General features: G+C 40.0%; 1 protein-coding gene across 2 annotated transcripts in view; it reads left to right on the top strand.

The window, feature by feature from the left end:
* PAM (peptidylglycine alpha-amidating monooxygenase) overlaps positions 1 to 24,334 on the top strand; it is a 111,917-nt gene that overhangs the window by 20,762 nt on the left and 66,821 nt on the right. For both annotated transcript variants that reach the window (XM_056847830.1, XM_056847828.1), the window contains exons 4-6: positions 6,135 to 6,222; positions 18,231 to 18,316; positions 19,107 to 19,190. In XM_056847830.1, coding sequence (XP_056703808.1) covers positions 6,135 to 6,222; positions 18,231 to 18,316; positions 19,107 to 19,190 — 258 coding nt within the window. The remainder of the gene's footprint in view (positions 1 to 6,134; positions 6,223 to 18,230; positions 18,317 to 19,106; positions 19,191 to 24,334) is intronic.

The raw sequence follows: 24,334 nt of genomic DNA, 5'->3' as shown, positions 1-24,334 counted from the left end.
CTTACAATCACCTTCCCCTCCCCACAACAGACACCTTGTGAGGTAGGTGGGGCTGACAGAGTTCTGAGAGGACTGTGACTAGTGCAAGGTCACCCAGCAGGTTTCATGTGGAGGAGTGGGGAATCAAATCTGGTTCTCCAGATAAGAGTCTGCCACTCTTAACCACTACACCATGCTGGCTCTGTAGTTCTGTCATGGCACACAGTTTGGGAATTATTGCTTTGTACGTTTTGTTGGCTTTCCCACTTGAATTGGTTTAAATAATTACATGTATAACATTTAAGTAATTGTGTGTTAGGACTTCTATTGGTTAAAAAAAAATTTATTTTGTCAATCTTATAGTCCACTCTACCCCATCAGAGCGGCTCACATAAACTGCAAAACATACAGTAAAACCATAAAATAGCATACAGCAGTAAGTTATAACTGCTGTAACTGATTAAAATAATAAATTCTAATGGTACATAGGGTTGCAATGTAAGGCCACAGTATGGCCTGCAGGCAGGTTGGGAGGCCAGCATTTATAGTAAGAACCGTAGCTGGCCTCAACCGTAGGCCTGGTGGAACAATTCTGTTTTACAGGCCCTGCGGAACTCCATAATGTCCTGCAGGGCCCTGGTCTCATTAGAAAGACGGTCCTGCAGAAATTGCAGTGATGCACTGCGTGGTTTTTTTTTTAATGGTATGTGTACTGATTTGTGAGCCACTATTTACAGGTACTGAATCTGCATGAACTGCCTTAAGTAGCAGTGCTCCTTGGCATTATTTATATATAGGAAATACTGCTGTTAAGGAGAGGGCAGGCAGCATGGTATAGCCCCAATCTCATCAGATCTTGGAAGGAGGATCAGTACTTGGACAGGAGATCGCCAAGGAAGACTCCGCAGAGGAAGGCAATGGCAAACACCCTGCTTCTCACTTTCCTTGAAAGCCTCTTGCTGTGGTCACCGTAAGTTGGTTGCGACTCGACAGTACATACTGTTATTAAGATCTAGTTAGGATTTAGCAAGTAGGTCCCTTCAAGGCAATTGCTACTCTTCCTGTTTTTTTGTAGGCAGCGTGGTATTTTAACACAGGCTAAATTTCTCAGTGCTTATCAAATAAAAAAGAGGGGACCAAAGTTTGCATCCCAGTATATGCCTAGTAATAAATACCCAGTGGATGCCGGCAATAACCAATTACAGCTTATGTTTTTTTGGGCCTGTTGTTCCTACCTATTTGGAATCTTTTCAGTCATTTGATCAAAAATCAGAAACCATAACACATTAAAGGAGGCTTCAGAGTATTGCAGCTCATAACCTATTTTACAAAGCATGGTGACTTTTAAATGGATATTGGTGTGTCCTTTTCCCTAAATGGACTAGGGCAGGAATCTTTGCAGAACTACTAGGAGGCAAGCACCCATTAAAATTAATGGGGCTTATCAATAAACATGCACTGGAATTGGGATAAAAGTACACGCTGCTTATGTCAGTGTTAAGAAAAAAAAGTGGAAGGGGAAATTTATTTTAGAGGCCTCATGCTTGCCGAATAACAAATACTACACAGATTTTCTCTTGATAAGATAGATGCTTCTTTTGAAAGAGAACGGAGTCTGACTGTAAAGTTACTTCCTCTCATAGACCAGTTTTTCACAAAGCTGTGACTTCTTCATATACTCCTATCTTCAAGTTTGAATGTGTGAAACGTTTTCTTTGATGGCAGACATTGTCAGCTGCTTTTCAAAAAAATAGGCTGAATGTCACTGAGAAGCATTGTAAATGTTTTCACTGGCACCATAAAAGTTTGGAATGTCAAAGAATCTGTAGTGGTGACGTGTTTTTTGTCTGTAGCATTTTTCACAACAAATATTAGAAGGTATGGCACTTAAAGATTTCAGGGTTTATTTTGTTTTGTTTCTTTAACCACACAGTTTAATGTATAGCCTGTAGTGGCCCACTTCTGAAAATGTTAATGGGAACTTACCACCCTTATGATTCAGGATAAGGGGACAGGCTTCCATGTAAAATTCATTGTTTCATACCTTTTCCTTTCCTGCGGCCCACTATGTGATTGTGTGGTGGTTTAGCCTTACACATCCAACATTTTGGACAATCATAATATCTGAATGGAAACAGTGTGCTGCTCTGTAGAACATTTTAAATATATGTATTTATGGAATTTTGTGCCTGTTCTCCACACATATGCAGTAGGGTCGAATGTGTCTGAAGTATGTAACATCAAAGTGACATCTTGCTTTCATGATTCTGAAAAAAAAATTAGTGTTTTTCCATCTAGCCTTTAAACTCTTCTATCGTTTTGTAAGGGGCAAATAGCCCAGTTAGAAAAGTATTTGGTGTATTGTACAAGGTCTGATACAATCTGCACTTTACTGTTGAACTCTGGTGATAGCTAAAGGGGATGCTACTGACACTTGGAAGAATTGTATCTGACAGCCAGCCACTCAGCCAGGAAATTTATCTGTCATTCTCCTTCCCCTATTTTCACGCATATGGCTGACCAGTAAATAAATGTATTTTTTTTCCTTACTGACTGATGGTAAGCTTCCATTTGTCAGAAATTTTCATACAAACAATATTGGGTATATTACCATCTGAAATGATGGATGGAAATGATTTAATGTATTGCTTTTTATTTCTTTACTCGACTCCGCGATTGTTATTATAGAAACCTTTATTACTTGGTGATATTACTTTTGTTGGACAAAGCCCGTCTAGGGTAAGGAGCATATTTTATATTTATGTATTTATTCTGTTTTTTAACTTGAGAAAATGATAGTGGTTGTCTGATCCATTGTACTTGATTTAGAGAAAAATAGGGCTCAAATGAACAAAAATATCGGTTAGGCATACAAAGATATATTCTTTACAGCAACCAAAGTAGTACACTTGTGGTTTGAATACTTAGAATCATAGAGTTGGAAGGGGCTATATAGGCCATCTAGTCAAACCCGCTGCTTAATGCAGGATTAGCCTAAAGTATCTCTGACAAGTGTTCATCCATCCACTGCTTGAAGACTGCCATTGACGGGGAGCTCACCACCTTCCTAGGCAGCTAATTCCACTATTGTACTACTCTTACTGTAAAAAAAATAAATCCTAATATCCAGCTGGTACCTTTCCACCTGTAATTTATACCCATTATTGCTCCCTGCCATCCTCTAAGTGATAGCCTTTCAAATACTTAAAGAGGCCAATCATGTCCCCCCTCAACCTCCTCATTCCCAAGTCCCTCAGCCTCTCCTCATAGGGCTTGATCTCCAGGCCCCTGATCATCCTCGTCGCTCTCCTCTGCATCCGCTCCATTGTGTCCACATTCTTTTTGAAATGAGGCCTTAAATTATATATACAAAGGGATACAATACTGATAGCTTGTAGAGAGCCATGTTAGAAAGGATGCCATATGTTAGAAAGGATGACCAATCCTGGGTTCTAAATATAAATGCTAAGCCATCAATGTACCCTTAAGCTATCTTGCTTAAACCGAAAATCTTAATGGCTCACGTAATAGCATTGTTTCTAAAAGTAACAAAAGAAAACCAGATATTCTCCAGTTTAATATTCTTCCTTCCCTGGAGCCTTGAGATAATGCTCTGACAATCATATTGGGTGCCCAGAAAGGCTAGAACAGCAGTTAAATATTAATATTTTACCAACATAGTACTTTATAGGTACATAACCGTGAATATAATTTTGTTTGAAAGGATGAGGTGCCAGAAACAGTCAGATTACACTTTTAATGTATCAGTATCGGTAAGTGTTTGTATTTATTTATAAATAGTACCTGAACAAATAAATAGTTGTAAAATAGTGCTTGGATTATTTTGAGTCTGTCTGCACTCTGCATGTTTTTACTGTGATTTCTTGTGACTTTTAAATAATATATGCATGTATATAAATACTTATGGAATATATTGCTCTTCCATTGCTGTTGCTGCTTTTAGTTCAAATTCTATGCCCTGAACATTGGAACAAAGTTTCCTTCATCATTCCCAAGCCTTTTTTGTGATTGCTATGTCGCATTTGCTATGGCGCAGGGCTTCACTAAACATTTCTGGGGGCAAAATTGTAGTAGTTGTGTATGTTTAGAAATATTTGGATGTGTGGATTTGCCTGACAGGAGATTTGAGAGGTTTGCTTTGTTTTCTACACATGTATGTGGGAGCTTCTACCCACATATATTTTTACTTGTAGAGATTTAATGATCAGTGGAGGTGGTGGTGGGAGGAGAAACATTTTGCAAGAGTGGCCATTGAATGGTTAAGTATATCCATGTACTGACGCACAGTCATGGAACTGCTTATGCTACAGCTGTTTTATGACTGACTAGATGGTAGTTTTATGATAGTTTTATGACTGACCAGATCAAAGATAGGACATTTCGGAGGACTTTCATTCATAAGTGACTTGACGGCACTTAACACACACACAGATGGTAGTTAAACTTCCCAGATAATTTTTTTCCTTCAGTTAAGGAAATGTTTTCTTTGTGTCTGTTAAGTGCCGTCAAGTCATTTCCGACTTATGATGCCCCTATGAATTAATTACCTCCAAAACGTCCTATCATCAACAGCCTGGCTCAGGTCTTGCAAACTGAGGGCCATGGCTTCCTTTATTAAGTCAATCCATCTCATGTTGGGTCTTCCTCTTTTCCTTCTGCCTTCAACTTTTCCTAGCGTTATTGTCTTTTCCAGTGTTGCGGAAAAACAGAGGTTCGTGGAGGAGAGAGACCCAAGACCGTTAGTCGAGAAAACAGTTTTATTGCAGCTGCGGCTAAGTCCGCATTGACAAGCAGAAAGACTGAGCCCCGATTGTACTGGGGAATGAACTTTTATCCTAGTTCCATGCTAAGACGTGAAACGTCAACATTTGGTGCTTATCTGGTAGTTTCACAGAGTCAGGAGCACAGGAGCACAGCAGTTCCATCCAGTCCCCTTTATCATTCACCATGACTTTTCCCCCACTGACTCAACACACAGAGCTGTCTTGTACTGCAGCAGACTTTTTTCCTTGCTGTCTCACCAGTGATTCTTTTCTTCTTATAATATGACCAAAGTCATTTTATCTTTTAGGGAGAGTTCAGGCTTGATTTTATCTTATACATTATTTCATTATTTAGAATGGTCATCTAAAACCATGGACCAAAAACACAGAACAGGAGTCTTCCAAAAAGAGGGGCAGAATTTGCAAATGCAAGTGTACATTCATGGATGCTGATTTACATGTAACTACTATAATTCACATAGAGATGAAACTCACCAGAGTGCTTGCTAGCTCTGTTTAGGACAGGAGGGTAGGTATTTGTTCCTTGAGTGACAACCTGCTACTTAAATGTTTGCACACATCTTCAGCAAACAAAATGCCCACTTCAGCTGATTTTACTGCAGAGAAACAGAACCTGGAGGCTTCAGGGGCCAGACCTCAAAAAGAAGACTTTCCTGTGGAGAAAAAAAGAACAGCCAGCCACCTCAGCTCTATTCCTGTAGTCTTAGACCACTATATAAATAGAACAAAATGTTTACGCTCCTAAGAATCTGGTTTGCTCCTTTCTAGGTGGATGCTTAGAAGGCTCTCTGGAACTAAGGACTCAGACCGAGCTACTCTTGTCTGCCATCTCTCAAACAGGGAAAATGGGACATAGAAGGAATCTAGTGACAGTTTCACCTACAATGGAAACCACAAACCAATTCATTGTGAAATGGCTCCCGTGGGCTACAGGGTTCCAACATTTAGCACAGGATGTATTTTTATAATGTGGCCTTTTCATTTACTGCCGGTCTGTTTACATTGTAGTTAGTGTATAATGGTAAAGGAAGAAATGTAAATTCATCATCTTGAAGAATCTCTGTCTTCTATGGAAAATGTATATGCCTATTTGGGAGTAAAACACAACTTAAAATATTCAAACTTCTCCCTTTCCACTACGTTTGATTTATATTCCTGCTGTGTCATCATAATGAGCACAGCAGCCCACAGTATATCTCCATTCACTATAATATGAATAAAAGATGGCAGTGAAGTGTCCTCCTGCATCTTAATGCAGAGCTATAAAATGGCTTCTTGGAGAATGAAAACACCCATATTTATTTGGCTTCGGCTCAAATGTCTTATATATGCTTTCTTTTTGTCTTTCAGTTGACTTCAAACCTCATGCTAGCATGGACACTGTGCACCATATGCTTCTGTTTGGGTGTAATGAGCCTACTTCAGATGAAGATTACTGGTAAGGAAAACAGGGTGGTATTTATGGCATTGGCTTAATTTGCTCTTAGCTGAGAATCTGGGCTGGCATTATTTTGGCAGGAAGAAAACAAGCATTGGGTGTGAATACTAGGAACTGTTCAGGCTAAAAAAACAAGAGCCAGAGCTGGTCTCAAAATATCTCCCATGGTTGCAATTTGATTCTTTTTTTTACAGCTGTTCTTTTTTTTTTAGTGAAGGGAGACAGCCTGTATGTGTGAAAGGGGAACTGTATCAAGCTGATCCCATCTACTCTCCACTCAATCCATTTCCCCCCTTATTTCCCTTAGCTTTTTAAATCCCCATTCACTTTCTCAAAAGAAGCATCGATTTATTAACGCCGTTCAAATGTCCATTCTTTATATATGTATTTATATTATTTCACTACTGGAATTAACTGATGCTCAGCATGCTAGAACAGTGGTCCCCAACCTTTTTGAGCCTCTCGACATCCTTGAAATTCTGCTGCAGGATACAGAGCCAACCACAAAATCTCAGGGAGTGAAGTTATTCATCTGGGAGGAACAGAAGAAGACACAATTTATTTATGTATGTTATTTATAGTCCACCTTTCTCACTGAGGTTCAAGACGGATTACACAGTGTAAGTCAGTATGATCAACAGGATGGGACCTCTAATAAACAATGCAATAGATAGAGTTTTAATTGCAGAAATCTGAAACTGCTGAAACAAAAGTATAAGCATTTAAACATGACATTTATACTGGCCAATGGCTGTAAATAAAAGTATCAAACATGACATTTTAAATGATGCAGAAATTTTAAATGATGCAGTAAGAGCATACTTAAAGCAACAGATGGTACACAGTAGCATAGTCCACAGTCCCTACCCCTTAACCAAAGCATCTTTCTAAACCATTTCACTATAGTAGAGTGCTGGTATCTGTGCCTTCCTCCTGAATAATTCAGCTTTGAATAGTTTGCAGAAAGCCAGGAGGGTGGAAGTCTTCCTGACCTTATCAGGCAGGCCATTCCATAAGGTGGGCACCACAACAGGAAATGCTTGTGTCACAGGCACTTTTTGATTTTGCCCATTTGCAGGGTGGCACTTGCAGAAGGCCCCGCTCAGATGAGCGAAGCCATCAGAGCAAAGCATAGAGAGAGAAGCAGTAATAACCAAACTGCAGTGCTCTGTGCCAACTGGAGTCTCCGAGCTGATGTCAAGGGGAGACCTGTATAGAATACATTACACTTGTCTAGTCTTGATGCTAAAGTGGTGTGGATCTTTGACACCAGATTGGCCATGTCAAAGTTGGGGGCCATTTTGAAGGCTAAACTGAATTAAAAGAAAGTGGTTTGGGTAGCTGCATTGACTTGCTCCTCCAGCAGCAATGCTGGATCCAGTATAAACCCAAGATTGTTAAGAAAGTCAGCAAGGGTAAGCTGAATTCCATCAAAAGTAAGAAATACAGTGTCCTTCAAGATCTCCACCTCTCCAACCAGCATCACTTCCATCTTATCTGGGTTTAGTTTCAGTTTGTTCACTATCATCTGTTTGACTACAGCAGTCAGGCAGTGACTCAAAACCCCTATCACATCACCAAGGGATTTGGATAGAGAGCCACAGAGCTGGGTACCATCCACATATTAATGACATCCAATTCCAAACAAATGAATGATTTCTCCTAGGGGTTTTACATAGAGATTAAATAACATGGGAGATAATACTTAACCTTGTGGAATCCCCAAATACAACTGTACTGGAGTTCTTCAAAAATGACCTGTGAAGTCTTGTCCAAAAGGTTTTCACACCTACATATTCATAGTGTTGTAGAGTTGGAAGGGACCACCAGGGTCATCTAGTCCAACCCCCTGCACAATGCAGGAAATTCACAACTACCTCCCCCCCACACCCCCAGTTATCACTACTCCATGCCCAGAAGATGGCCAAGATGCCCTCCCTCTCATGATCTGCCTAAGGTACTACCCCCAGGTACTAGCTGGAGATCTCCTGCCACCACAACGGATCTCCAGCTGACAGAGATCAGTCAACCCGGACAAAATGGCAGCCCGGCCAATTGAACTCCATGACACCAAAGTCCCTCTTCTCCCTAAACATTAGTTTCCTGCTGAAGTCATTAAAAAAGATACTCGTAGCACTGTGAATGGACTTTGAGCTCTTTTTTAATGTACACGTGCCCAGGATATATTAGCACATCAGTACTGGATTATATTCCAGATGCTGGCTTGATTTCATTGCAGCCAGTTGCCCAAGATGGGGAAGAGGCTGTGTCATTTTCGTCTCATGCACTCGGCTGTGGGGTGCTTTCATTCCCAGCAGCAATGGTGACTGTTGTGAAGGGGCAGGCAAGCCAACAAGAAAAGGCAGTAGCCTGAGACGAAACTTTGGACACCTCCATCCCCCCGCCCACACACACACTTGTTTGCGTAGCTACTGCCACCACACCTTTTTCGGCATGTACAGGCTTTGACATATTAGGGCATATAAACTACTGTATTAATGTTGTACATTTGCAGAATTGTTCAATGTAAACCCCTAACAGCTCATAAAAGCCCATTAAAAAAGATACAAGCCTGAGCATTCTTGGCCAAGGACAAATGTGACAAGCCAGAACAATGCTTACACCTTATCCTTGAAAGACTTAAATGTCACCGAGCTCAATGCTTGTCCTTTATCCTTGAAGGACCTAGAATACTGTTAGCATTCTATCCTTGAAGTTTCATGCAGGAATTCCACTTGTATTCCTGTACTAAAAGGACATCACCTTCACAAACGTCTATCCTACAAAATATTGTCGAAGGCTTTCACGGTCAGAGTTCATTGGTTCTCGTAGGTTATCTGGGCTGTATAACCGTGGTCTTGGTATTTTCTTTCCTGACGTTTCACTAGCAGCTGTGGCCGGCATCTTCAGAGGAGTAACACTGAAGGACAGTGTCTCTCAGTGTCAAGTGTGTAGGAAGAGTAATATATAGTCAGAAAGGGGTTGGGTTTGAGCTGAATCATTGTCCTTCAAAAAGTAACAAAGGTAATGTGCTAACCATTGTCCTGTAAGTATCAAGATAATGTGCTAATGAGGGTGTGGTATGTTAATATGGCTTCCTGTCTTGAAAACCTCCAGACTAACAAAGACTACAGTCAACAATAGCCATGCAGATTAGCTTTGGATTTCACACATTAACAGATCACTTCAGGATACAATGGTTCCATATTAACATGCCACACCCTCATTAGCACATTATCTTGATACTTACAAGACAATGGTTAGCACATTACCTTTGTTACTTTTTGAAGGACAATGATTCAGCTCAAACCCAACCCCTTTCTGACTATATATTACTCTTTCTACACACTTGACACTGAGAGACACTGTCCTTCAGTGTTACTCCTCTGAAGATGCCGGCCACAGCTGCGGGCGAAACGTCAGGAAAGAAAATACCAAGACTACGGTTACACAGCCCGGATAACCTACGAGAGTCTATCCTACAACCTTGTATTTTGCTGACTAATGTACTGTAACATTATATTGGGTTTTAATATGATAAAATGATGGTAGAAACTTATAAATAGGTTCATTTTATTCGTATTATCCAGATGAGAATGATGGTAAAATTAAAAATATAGAGAGATAACATGACTCAAAACTGACTGTTTAAAGTTTAGCAAAATAGCCTGGTGGAAGGGGAAGTCCTTATATGGTAGTCTAAAGGGAAGCCACAGAGCATGTGAACTGTATCCTGCTCGAGCTCAAGGTTCAAGCCCATTGAAGGTGACTTAAACAGTATAAATAAAGGCACAGAAGAACTAGAATCTCAGTCCTCTCTCAGAGAGTCTCAGGACATTGGCTATTGGGTATGTATGGATTTATAAATATTATTCTAGATATTGTGAATCAGAACTTTTGAACTAAATCAGACTTTTAATTGTTATAAGTATTGGATTTTAAAACTGAATAGTATGTAGAACTTGCTTGCTTTATACTATACATTGTTACTGAATTTAAGACTTTGTAATACTTGCATATACACATACATACATTAAATTACATTGAAGCAATTAAATAAAAAGACTCATTTTTATGTGAGTAAAGTAGTTGAATCCTGCTTAGTTAGTGGGTGACTAACTGAATAAGATAACAAAGCACTTCTCAGGAAGTGGTCGGTTCTAAGAGTATAGTCATCTGAAACGCACTGACCCGCTTCAGGCATGAGAGTGCTCTACAGTTAAGGGCCTGAGATGGGCGCTGCACAACTTCATCCCGTCTTGGCTAAAAGGCTGTCACATGGTTATTTCCCCAAAATAACATTGATGGAGCGTAGTCATTGTCGGGTTTCTGGTGTGTATTAGACATTGAAAACCCTGTCCAGCCTTAACTTCTGTATTCGTGTGTTGCCATCTTGGTTTACTTTGCACTCATGGAGGTAGGCTAGTGTTTGAACTCTTGCCTCAGTGTGTATTTTCCATATGGTCAGAGGTAGCAATGAGTACTTCAGGCCTTCTTTGGTGATCATGTGCACTTCTTTAAGAAGAGCCCCAAGAACCATTTGCCTAGAAGTTGAAAATACAGGTGAAGTGGTGAGACTAGAAAGTACGGAGGTTCCATTTGTAGAGTCTGTTGGTATGAAACAAGCATTCCATTATGCTTGAGAAGTAGCTTTCTCCCCCAGAAGAATGAGTAGCTCTTTTAGCTGCCCCTTGGCTGCGGGGCCTAACAGTGCTTTCTTAAGGAGAGTTACTCCAGTCTAAGCCCATTGAAATGAATGGGCTTAGACTGGAGTAACTCTCCTTAGGAATGCACTGTAAGAAGTTTAAACTATTTCTCAAAGTTTCAGTAAGCTTTTACAGCATGAACCAACATTGAAGATAAATTATTTTAAGCCAACTCTTTGTATTCTTTTGTTTCTTGATAAAATAAGCAGATGTACTAGTATTGTCACCAGTAGCTTAATAGAAATATATGGAAATTTCATACATTTGCGTGAGCTTGTCAGTGCCTATAGTTCATAATAGGTCTATAAAGAGTCAGTTTCTGGTTGGACCAATTAGAAATCTTCTGAATGTATATGGGCAGAAGAATCTTCTTTAGCCCTTCTTCAGTTAATAGCAGGAGGGTGTAATATTCCTTGAGAGGATAAAAATCAATTGCTGTCAATTTTTCAAGTCCATTGGTCTCTGAGACTAAAACAAAACTTGCATTGGAAAGCACAGGATGGTTGAAATGTAGCTGTAAATCAAGTTTTCTGCATGATCACCTGTTCATTAAGAAAAGTATAGGCACATTAAAAAAACTCATCTTCCCCCCCTCATGTTGATAAATGTGAGAAGGGGCAGTTTGAGTTTCACGTGTGAATTCTATATAACAGAGGAGATAATTCTTCAGACTATGGCTTATAGATTTGGTTGTCCCAGGATATTGCCCTAAATTTTCAGTGTTTTGGACAAGCTTGATGAATGAGTTGTAGATACGGGGCTTCTTGAAGTGCTCGATCTGTGGTATTTCAGGTGGTTGTTAGGGCTTCAAGCTTTTAATCAGAAGATTAATCAACTGAAGGTTTAGGGTGATTAATGTGTGTGTGTTTGAGATACTGAAAAAGTATGAGAACTTATAAATTAAGAAACCAGAAAGTATTCCTTGTTCAAAAGAAGGGCCATCTGTAATGGTTCATTTTTCGATCCATAGTACTTTAAAACACTAACCAATAGGGATTTATAAAGTGCAAATAATCTCACAGCTGATTAAAATGTGTTTTCACAGATCAAAATTTCCCTCATAGATTATAATCACTAAAACCAGTAGTTGATTTATGGTTCAACTGACTAAAGATTGCAACCTTAATAAAAAAATATAACTCAACAGCTTGAGAATAGCAAGCAAATTACAAATGTCTACACCTTCACTCTCATCAATAAATTATGGATATTAATAAATCAGAAGCAGCTTTGAAATACCTTTTAAATTTTGATTGGACCATTAATATTTGAAAAGGGCAGTCTATAAAGCAAGTAACAAGAAATGCTAACTTGGCCCTAAAGGGTTATGAGATTGGCAAGGTGCACTGTTTATAAATTACTGCAATGCCTCCTATTTCATAGAATTTAACACTGGAATCTATGTGTTCGTATGTTTTGTGTTTGATACTCTTTACACACTCTTACACTATTGGTAAATCTTTCTTGAACCAGGTCTATTTTGAATTCGCATTTAGTCAGTTGCTTAGTTTTATTTCAGTGTCTGAGATACCCTTGGTCCCTTGCCTCAGCATCATTCATCATGTGGTACTGGCGTTTCTTTAAGAAGGGCAGACAAAATTTTGCTAAGCTTGATAACCAATAATTCCTTTCAATTGTCATTTTCTTACTCGTTTTTTGCTTTCTCCAGGTGAAAGTTGCTTTATGTAGGTGATGTTGAACTCATACTTCTCATTCACCAGACAGAGGGCAGCTGCAGCCACACCAGCAGGCTATAGTTTCTTGGGCAGCCAGGTAGTATCTCAGGGCAACTAACTACAAGCTAAACATAAATATAAAACACCATCAAATCACCAAATTTAGGGGAGAAAACACCTATTATCATTTATAAACCACCTCACCATTTAAACCAATAAAACTACAGTGAAAATTGTGGGCAGAAAACACCAGGGGGGAGGTAACATAGTGTAGTGGCTAGCGTGTTGTGCTAGGTTCTGAGAAAGCCATGTTCCCCACTCTGCCATTAAATTGCTGAGAGACTTTGGGTGAGGCACTTTCTCATAGCCTAACATACCTTAAGGTTGTTGTGATGGTAAAATGGAGAAGAGGATATCATGCGTGCTTCTTTGAGTTCCTGGGAAAGAAGGCCATGATAAAAACATACCAAGGTGGTGTAGTGGTTAAGAGTGGTGGACTCTAATCTGGAGAACCGGGTTTGATTCCCCACTCCTACACATGAGCAGCGGTCTCTAATCTGGTGAACCGGGTTGGTTTCCCCACTCCTCCACATGAAGCAGCTGGGTGACCTTTGGCTAGTTATAGTTCTCTCAAAACTCTCTCAGCCCCACCTACCTCACAAGGCCTCTGTTGTGGGGAGGAGAAGGGAAGGATATTTTAAGCCGGTTTGATTCTCCTTAGAAGGCAGAGAAAATCGGCCTATAAAAACCAACTCCTTTTCTTCTTCTGAATAAAAAAGAAGTAATCAGTTAAACAGCTTTGTGCAGGAGCATTACCAAGGACATCTGCTCTAATTAAAAGCTTTCTTTTTATCTTAAAAGGGTAGATTGTTTCATTCATTCATTATTGGTGTGTTAAGGTGATGCTTTACCATGGTAGGATCTACTGCGTTCCCAAAACATTTGGTTAAAGCTTTTGGAGAACTGAATGTAACCATGTCAATACTGGACCTCTTGGTGGGCTAGTAGCACTGATGTGGTTATTTCCCTTATGATTCCAGAGCATTGTGGGAATGGGTAGCTGTTCTATTCAGCTAATGTATTAATCATTCAGAGAGAACTGTTTCAAGTGGGTAGCTGTGTTGTCCTGCAGTAGAATAGCTAGCTCTGACGAAGGGAGCTTTGACTCTCGAAAGCTTACATCCCAAAAATCATGTTGGTTTCTGCTGGCCTCAAATCTAGCTCTTCAGAGAGCACTTTGAGGGAACTTTAAAAAGTCCATCATAGCCGTTCCTCTGAAAGGTTGATTAGATGAACAACTAAAAAAATTGAATTTTCATGGTAGCTTTGATTTGGTAATTTTCTCTGGCAGTCTTCAAAGATGTTGAAGTTTGGAATGTTGTATCTCCTAAACACAATGTTGATTGAACACAATAGTTTAGAATTCACATTAATTGTATTTTGTGTTCACAGTTCTTTTGGTGTGCCATTTAATGGGAACAGAATAATATTATAGCTGTAATGTTTTTTTTAACAGGGCAACACTGCTGTATTATGCAGGAACATCAAGAAATACATTGATGGGAAGAACTGATACTTTTAATTGCGTGTTTTTGTGCTGTGTTACTAGGGCAATAAGTAGTAGTGAGTACTCGTCAGATTTTAGATAACTCTTTTAACTTGAGCATCCAAGTATGTTGTGATAGTAAATCAATGTCCAATCAAGTCTTCAGCTATTTGCTTTTAAGTTTCTTGTCAGCATTAGTGTTCATAATATTCAGCATTAATTGCAAGTTTGGTCGGCTCTGTTAACAACTGTTGATAGTGACAGGCATTGCTGCAGTCAGACACAATAAACTGGTCAAACCTCAGTTAATTATGACATCTGATCAAACTGGGGTATGTAGCTAATTTGTTAACAGAGTCATACAAATTGTTATGTACTGTGATGTCTGAATTCACAAGGCACCATGTGCTGAGTAGCAAACCACCCTTGTTGGAAACTTGGCTATCATGATAGAAATATAGGGTGGATAATCTCTCTCCTGGGAGGCAGACAAAACAAGCTTTATGTACAACTGGGATAGCCATATAATGTACATTTTCTGGATATTTTGAAGCTATGGAAAGAAAACCGAAAATACTTACATTTATTGTATCCCTTTAACAACATACGATGCATCATCTGTAGCTTATTTAGGATATTAAACTGAACTATTTATGGAATTCAGAAGTATAAATACCATAGTTGTCTGCGAGCAAAATTGCATCCAATACTTGGGAGAGTGAACAAGCTGCAAACTACTGAAAACAATTCCTACAAAAGAGAGTGATACTGGGGTGCAAACAAGCTGATACAGTTGCATTAGGACTGCCAGCATACGGATGTCAAGTTAAATTTGTTAGCATTAAAAACACTGAACTTGTTAATATATTATCATTAAACATACTGCAGCGCGTTAATCTTTGCCAAAATTATTATTTAAATAATAAGCATATTCTTGAAAAAAAAACTGTATCTACTGTATTTGTGAGGATAATTATCTGATGCTGTTGTCTTGCATACAAATATTCATGCTACTCATTTTGAGTGAGTATAACCTTTCCCTGCAAAGAACTGTAGTCGTTTCAAAAGAGAAAACATTTCATTGGAGTCCCCCAACAGAAAAACTGGGGAAACGGTCCTTAGAAAAAAAATGGGAGGGAATGGTTTTTAAAACTTTTTCGGGCTTTCACATCTCTGTCTGGTAAACCAACTAGATAGAGTTTGCATTAACCATAATTTATCATGATATCTGAAGGCAGCCACAGTTTTTTCCATTTTCTTTTGTGTAAATAATGAGTGTGAAAATGATTTTTAAAAATTCAAAAGTAAAGTCTGATATCTCTATATTGACAGGTTGCATAGTATAAATGAACTTAGAGGTTGACAACTTTTTCAAAAAATGGAAGTGCATGATTACATTTAATAAGGTCATAGTTTATGCCTGATGATACTTAACATTGTTCATGTTGTCTGACTGATAAAAGGATTTAGAACCTTAAAACATGTTAGTTGCTGGAAACAGAAATTATATGTGATTAGTTATATTAGTTCCTTTTCAAGGAACTTAAAACATTAATATATTGGAAGCCTTATTGATAGTTTCTAAATAATGAACTTAAAAAAAATATTCATGTTTTCTCTCCATCTGCGGGAGCATCTGACCAAACAAAATGAACATTGGAGTACATTCCTCCTTTTCTCCTACTATTTCACTCAGGATCCTACAAATCTTTTGCCAGAGACTGGAAAGTCCCAGGCAGCTCCACCATAAATCGATAAGAGATCTTTTATCCATGGCACAATACCAACATTTTTGTGATGTGTTTTTAATAATCTTTTTCATTCTAAATATAAGCTTTAACACATTTTCTCTGATGTTAATGTTTATCAAGGTACTCAAAATATCACTGTAGATTTTTCCCCATTTTTATTTCAGCAGCAAGTATGTTGGTATATTATCCCGATAGTTAAGATTGCATCACACAGGCAAAGAAAAGAAAAGAGATTTTCTGCACAGAAATTAAACTAAAAGAATAAATGCATCCCTGGACATTATCATTTTGAGATTTATGTTTCAATTTAGAGATTTGGATACTATTATAAAGATGTGTTTCTATTTGTTTTGATGATTATTAATATTAAAATTTAATTAAAATAATCAAATTAACTTTCTGATTCTCAGGATATATTCTTCAGGCATCAGGCATGAATTTTCAGCTAGAGACATGATGATGCACAGAGGGGAAATTGTGAAGTTCTTGTATGGAATGCTGAATTTTTTTTTTATTATGGGGGTAATTCTTAACATAAAATCAAACATAGACAAATTGGAGATTGCAGGGTGGAAAAATTAATGAGGAGGTTTATCTTCCCTTTTCAGTTGTGCTTAGAAGACTGTTCCTTGCTCTCCGACTTAAATAGTACAGCACTCTATGTGTGCATGAGAGAAAAAGAGAGAGACTCCTCTCCATTATGCTTTGCCAGACCCAAACCTGAGTGCTGTTGCTCTGCCGAAGGAGAATGGTTCCTATGCTGCAAATGAGGGGGGGAGACGATTGGCTATGCGCATGTGCCCTTTGAATTTGGGTGGTTGTAGTTGTGTTTGTGTGTTAAAAGTCAACAGGGACCACACCAATAACCAACTAAATACAGGCAAAAAGCCAGTGGTTCAAAACAGAATATTATTATGGGATAGTAATAAGTAAAAAAAAAAAACTTTATATTTTGGTCACGATGAAGGGAAATGTTTTTATATTCAAGTTAGGCTTGCCAGGCCCCGCAGCTTCATCGGTGGGAGCTTCGCGGGGCTGTGGTGTTAGCCCGAAAGAGACAGGGACACTCTAGCGATCCTGGCCGAAACTCTATGGTTTCCATAGAGTTTTAGCCGAGGGTGCTAGAGCGTCCGCGTCACTTTTGGGATTACCCAAAAGTGACGTGTGCGCGCGACCGCAGTGCCTGCCGGCCCTCAGCTGTATCTTTCAGGGCAGCCCGGTGGATGGGCGGTAGTTTACCCGCCACCACCGGGCAATTGGCAACCATAATTCCAATCCCTATGCTACTCTTGTTGGCTTTATCAGGCAATCTAATGACAGTATCATTTCTTGTGCCTCCAAATGCTTCCTGTGTTGCAAGCTGTATAAGGGAATGGGGTGGGGGAGAGATGACTGGTCATACAGGTGTACCCTTAACCTGTTTCACTGCTTCTGCTTGTCTGCACAATACACCAAGTCTGCTGTTAGAGGGAATTGTATTATGCTACAATAAATCATTCACAGTTTCAAAGAAAAAAATGAAATTATAATCTCCCTCCCTTTCCCCCATGGTTAACTTAATTAAACTTTACTAAACTGAGGCTATCGTATTTTTGTCACATTATGAGAAGACAAGAGTCACTGGAAAAGACAGTCATGCTAGGAAAAGTTGAGGGCAGCAGGAAAAGAGGAAGGCCCAACAAGAGATGGATTGACTCAATAAAGGAAGCCACAGTCCTCAGTTTGCAAGATGTGAACAAGGCTGTCAAAGATAGGACATTTTGGAGGACTTTGATTAATAGGGTCGCCTCCTCAGGCTTTGCCCCAAAAACCTCCTGCCAGTGGCAAAGAGGAACCTGGCAACCCAAGTGCAGATAGGAGTCAGGCAAAGGCAGTCTTTTCCTTCTTTGATGCAGAGATTTAGCAAGGCAGCCACCTGAACTGCTAAGCTGACCATGGAAGCTGCAGAGAAGCATGATCCTGTAGTGGTTTCTGATCACAGCAGCTCCTCCTTTTTTAGACGTCAGTCTTAAGCAAGTAGTCAGATGTCTTTGTCCTAGTCCTTTTTCTATTGATAATGCCCTAATTCACAGTCCTTGAGGACACAGCAGAGGGCTGCACATATGCCAGTGAGAACTACATGTTCTTGCTTGCTGAAGAGATGTCTGGCAGTGAATTGAGGGCTTAGACATTAGGGGCTGTTTTTAGAAAGGAGCCCAAATTCAAAAGGTTTGAAAAAAGATGTCATTGTGGACCTCATATATTACATTACAAACGGTGTTGTGTTTGAATGTAGAGGAGTGCTCCCTGGGGCCATGCCAAAACAAATGTTTTTCATTGGTTTTTCTAGGGACTGTGATGCAGGAACATGCACAGATACATCCAATATTTTGTATGCTTGGGCAAGAAATGCCCCACCAACAAGACTGCCAAAAGGTATGGTATCTTTCAGGGTATAACATTTCAGAAAAGTATGTGGCAATAGACTTGGTGGAGAAAATATGTTTTGTGTTACTTTTTGATTGGGAAGTTTTTGCTTTTAACTTACCAAAAAAAAAAGCATATCTGCTTACCAGTAGATTAAATGTTCCCTTTAAAAAATGGAACATTGTGTGGTCCCTCAAAAGACCATATTGCTAATCCATTAAATTGCTACAAGAAGGTACAAGTCGTTTGAAATCTGGGAAGTTTTCATCTTCCTTGTTTTAATATGAGCCTGAGCAAATTTCCTTATACAGTGAGCTTCTCTGCTCCCTGCTTCAATGCAACTGGAACTAACTTTTATGGCTATTGAATAATGGATTGTTGGTAAATTATATTTGGTTTGTAGTGAAACACTGTCAAGATCATTCTTTTACCTTGCATTGCCCTAAGTAAAGTTCTGTGTTCCATATTCCCACCAACAGTGTACTAAGCCACAGTTGTAAAAAAAGCGCAGACATAAATTGAGATAACATGTCTGCTTGCTCTTATTAGGTCATCCCATTTCTCGTTGCTAGCAAAACATTCACTTCCAATGCTATATTTTCTTTCCAGAGAATGCTTTAGTTGTGATCACCATGATAGACTACATCTACACATTGTTACCTCATGTATGTGGTTAAGTCATTGGACTAATTGTGTGTCTCATCCAGTTCTTAACAGGGGCATTTTATGATTTGGTACTTTACCCTGTCATTTAATATGTATAATTTCTAGAATTTCAACTCACTTTTTTTCTGTTAAGGAGTTGGATTCAAAGTTGGAGGAGAAAAGGCTAGCAAATACTTTGTTCTCCAAGTACATTATGGCGATATTAGTGCATTTAAAGGTATGTATGCTTTTCAAACATTAATATATGAATTCATGAATGGTATAGGATATTTAACTACCAAGCCTTTAGTTACTGAAATTCAACCTTTCAAATATTCCAGAATTTTCTAAACTCTCGGGTGTATGAGCAAGCTGTTTTCTTCTCCTCTCCCTAATTCTTCGTTCAACATTCCTCTTGTCTGCAATCCTGAGGGGGGGGGTCTTCTTATCTCACAGGATACAGTGGCAAACATGCTGGCAGAGGGCAAACATGCTGGTGTCCAGGAGCAACAGAGCTCCGCCGGCCCCCACCACCCACGCAACTAGTCTGGGAACTAAATCCCGGAAGAAAACGACCGTGTCGGTGTGGGAGAAGCGTTCCCGCCCTTTCAGCCCAGGAATGCCCCCCAGAGTAGCAGCGGGGTTGCACTACCTTTTTTGGTGGCACAGCCTCACTTTTTTCAATGGGGAATTTCCCTTCTTTTTCTTTATTTTAATTTTTAAATTCCCTTTTTTTCCCTCCACGGCGGCCGTGAAACCTCAGAGGGGTGGCCGGGAAGCCTCAGAGGAGGTGGCACAGCTCCGCCGCTCCCGGCCACCATGGATCTACCCCCCGTTTAGGAATGGGCTGAAATTCTCTTCTAGTCCTTATTTAGTTTTCTGAGGGAATCGTTTGCCCTTCTAGTTTAATTTACAAGTAATGTTTTTGGGCATATCGAAGGAGTCTCCTTAGTATGTGTCTTGTCTGTGGGTGGTGTGGTTTTGCTACTTTTTGACCATATGTGAACCAGGCAGTTTTCTGTTACATATAATGGCAAACTGGGAGTCAAGGAGGAATCACCGGAAAACACTTTAGACCCTCTTCCCCCAGAGCTCTTCCTATACACTGTGTAAGGAGCTTGAGAGGACTGAATTTTTTTAGAATCTATATGCCCGCTCTCCAGAGACCTGCTTTTCTTCCTTTAACCAACAGCTGTTCTCAACATTCTGTCCCTTCTAGAACTCCCTTAGTCCCAACTGAGCTAGTTCTGAAAGGTTTCACCCCTTCTGGTTGATTTGGCACAGTTTTTATATACCTTGGTCATCTCCCAAATAGGTCCCCACCTCATCGTGGGTGGCCCGATTTTGTGGCATTTGTTATTCACACTATCCTGTCGCTATTATTGCCACTATTTTATTACACATCGTGATTATGGCAGTTTAAGCATACAGGTGGTACAGTGTTGAATTGTAATGAATGATACTGGAGGAAGTAGTATATGTATATTTAAGATAAGTTCTAAAGAACTTAGCACGTAACTGATTTTGTATTCCTGTTCTGTGCTTATCCATGCAATCTGTTTTTATGTGGTAAAGGTTTGTATTGACTGCAACATGAACCTCTCTTAAGGGGATTTCTGTATCTATTAGTGTTAATATTTTCTCAGGTGCAGTGTCCGTCACTTACCTGTTGAGCTCGTTGGCTTTGTTCAAAGTTCTTTTAAAGGAGTGGTGGTAGTTTATATCTGTGTTGTGCACTAGCACTCTTCCTTAACATTTGGTTTTCTAGCACATTCATCTTTGTGTCTGGCACTCTGTTTTATGCAACATACAATTTCCGGTTTTTTTCCGTGTGCTCTTTTGTTGTTAAATTGCAGCATGTTCTCGTACAGGCAGGAGTGTGTGCCCAGCAAATGATCCCAGCAAGGTGTTAGCCAACTTGCTATTTAACTTGGGGAATTAGCAAGCAAGATGGTCAAACTACAATATTTATTTTTATAGTGGTATCGCAACCTTTGTCTACCAGAGCCAGTAACTGTGACCTTCAAATAAAGACACAAACAATGAATACTGAATTAAATAGTGTTTATGTCGTTTTCAATCAAATCATTGTTGCATACATACACACAAAGGATCCTAGGAAATTAAAAGAGAGGCGTACAAGCACAGATAGGAATCGTTGATTGGGTAATATCTACCTTTCTAGACGAAGTGGTGTCCAAGTTCATGTAGACTAAGATAGACAGAGTCAAGAGCAAAGGCGGGGGCAAGGGGTTTCCGGAGACTTGACCAGCAAGGCGGGAGGGAGCCTGGTTAGGCTATGCAAAACCTACACCAACAGAGTAACGGCAAAGGTGCCAGGAAAGACCTAAGGTGACATAATGGGCTGGGGGCACCCCAGATATACTGTGTTTCTGGGGGCGGGGAGAGGGGATTCACCCCTCCTAGGTTCCCAGGTGACAAAAGGTGGCAAAAGGATTAATCTGTGGCTACCGGGGTGGGGTAGTGAGAATTTGGAAATCTATTCTGATTCCGATGGCTTTTGCAACCCGGGAGGAACTGGAAATTCTCTGCATTTGCACATGAACAAGCATGCATACAGTGTTTTCTTGGCATGTCAGCGCAACCCCAATTTACTTCTGCAACCCATCTAAGTGTCCACAGCCATAAAAATCTTAGAATTGCTAGCATCCCTGTTGCTTATTAGACAGGTCAGAGTGCCCCAACCATTCTTCCATAAAAAGAACAGTGGAATCTCAGAATTATATGATTTTAATCCTCATAGTGTGTCCAAAGCCTGTGCGCCTGCAGAGTGTGTGAAATAGTCTAGGTCAGAGTTATAAAGCAAAGCATAACTGATTGTAAAGGAAATAATAATAATAATTTTAATTGCATTAAACACATTTCTACAAAAAATGTGAAAAGTATCAAAAGTAGAAATAATTATGGCTTCCTGTATTGTATAGTGCATAGTCTTAAGCTAACACGTATTTGCTTTTATATATATATATTAATTAAAGATTGTACATATGCTCTTGTAGCCACTCTGTTCATTTATGTTTTATTCTGCTGGTCTATGATCTTTAATAAATGATTGCTTGATTGATAGTTTTAAGCCAGATGGGAAGCTAGACTCACCAACTAGTCTTTTCAGGATGGAATTAGACACAGGGTGGCTTGGATCAAACAAAGGCGCGAGAAGCAGGAAGCCCAGCCCATTCTTAGCATGCCTCAGCCAGAAGCTAGCATCAGAATTCCTCTCGCAACAAAAACCCCTTGGCATTTAATTCCCATGGGGCTGGAAAAGCTCTGATTGTTCACAAGAGTAATTCGGTGGTTTAAGCAATTTAACGGCTGTAGCCCATGAGAAAATTGTTGAGCCCCTGGATAATTCTAATTCAGCAAATTCCATCTAGAGTTTCACTTAGAAGTTTTCATTGTCGAAGTCTGCTGACTTTCAGGTTAGCTTCAGAGTGTCCTGTTTTTTTTACACAGGTTTTAAATGTTGCTACTGTGTGTCAAATTTGTGTCCATTTAGTCTTTTACCGAGAGACCAAGAGACCGATCTAAATTAAAATTAATGAAATCTTGCCGGGGCTTAACAGGCATGACAGCTTTCTCAAGCCCCTATAGGTGTCAAATTGTGAACTAACCGCCCATTCCTGAGCCTTTGGTGGCCGAGGACGGCGTGGCCGAGGTGCTGCTGCAGCACCTCCAAAGCCATTCCCCGGCTGCTGAAAGGCTTTAAAAAGGTTTTTTCTTTAAAAATGGGGGCATTTTGCCCCATTGAAAACAGTGAGGTTGTGCCAGCAAAAAGCTGGCACAGCAACACTATTTGTTTTTGCCTACTGGCAGTTCCACGCACACACACCCCGACATGCCCCCAGAATCCCACCCCCCAGGACTCCAGCGGGAGGCCCAGCCAGAGTCCTTGGGTGGCGCTGCTGTGGCAGTGTTGGGAGGATGGTGTCCGGGTCCCCCCGCCGGTGTCTGTGCCACCCTGGACGGTGTAAGTGGCATGGGCGCCAGTGCAGGGGGTATGAACGCCGGCGCAGCCCCTTCCTGGCCTCCTAAGGAATTTTGTCAGGAATGGGTGGTAAGTGGTCTGTTGTAACCAGTTATAAAATTGTTTTATTTATTTTAAAACCTTTCTCTTCTGGTTTATCTCCTTGGAGTCAAGAATGTGAATGATCCACTGTGCTTGTCTCTGTTTCTCTCACTACATTGATTCATTCTCATACACACACACACACACACACGGCATTTCCTTGCAGTTATATATAACAGCAGGGAAATGTCACAAATCAGGCCTTTTGTTAACATTTGTTTCCTTTACTTTCTCTGGCTGAGAATTCACTTCATGTATTTGACAAAGTGGAATCAAGCCCATGGAAGCTTATGCTACGATAAATGCATTAGTAGTTACAGTGCCACCAGAATCTGCTCTTGTTTTTATTCTGATTAAGGAAAGAAGCTTTTTTTTTACATGGCACATGGAGTCATCTGGTGTGACGTTCCCTTGAAGTATTCTCCTAAAATCTAATTCTGAGTTAGCATAAATTAGCAAGGAGTGGTGATAGGGAGCGTATGGGAGCCAGTGTGATATACTTGTTGGGACTGTTGGGCTAGGAGCAGTGAGAACAGGGTTCAGATCCCACTAAGCTGTAAAGCTGGTTGGGGGCCTTGGCCCCTTGCGAAGTCTCAGCCTCGCCTATGTCACAGGAGTATGATAAGCATAACCTTGGGAATGGTGAAGAACAATTATTCCATTCTGAGCTCCTTGGAAGAAAGACCAGATGAAACACACATACAGACATGAGACTTCTGCTGTGGAGTGGGAGACAAAAGGAAATCACACAGTCGTGTGCAGGAAGTCTGAGAATGGGCTTTCAGATGGCTGTTAGTTGGCTGAACTTTAAAAATCCAGCCAATATGGGCCTTTTTCTGTCTCAAAAAATTTCCAAACCAGATTTTTGGCTGTAATTTCCTGGACAGCCTCCATCTCTAATCATTCTGTTACTAAGTAAGTGCTTATTGAGAACCCTTTCAGGCAATTCTGTATGCAGTGACTATTTTCCGTCATTAATTTAGGGGTGTTTTAGAAGACTTGCATGGTCCAGAATACTATTGACAGTTCTAATTAATGTCGTAAATTAAGTACCTGTTTAGCAAGGCAGACTTGTGTGTGTGTGTGTGTCAAAAGCCGAAAAACTGTGCAAAGGATAGAATATGGTATTGGCTAGTGATACATAAGCAGTGAAAAGCAGCATTATCTTGTTTGACAGTAGGAGTGAAATTCACTTCCCTTCATCAAGGACCATCAGGATTTCATTGAGCTGGTGAAGGATATGCAGGTATAAAGCATTGCTTCCTGACATGAGCATCTTAATGACAACAGCAACG

This window comes from Euleptes europaea, chromosome 4, assembly GCF_029931775.1.
Source record: "Euleptes europaea isolate rEulEur1 chromosome 4, rEulEur1.hap1, whole genome shotgun sequence".
Classification (NCBI taxonomy): Eukaryota; Metazoa; Chordata; class Lepidosauria; order Squamata; family Sphaerodactylidae; genus Euleptes; species Euleptes europaea.
This window is presented reverse-complemented; position numbering and strand designations above follow the sequence as displayed.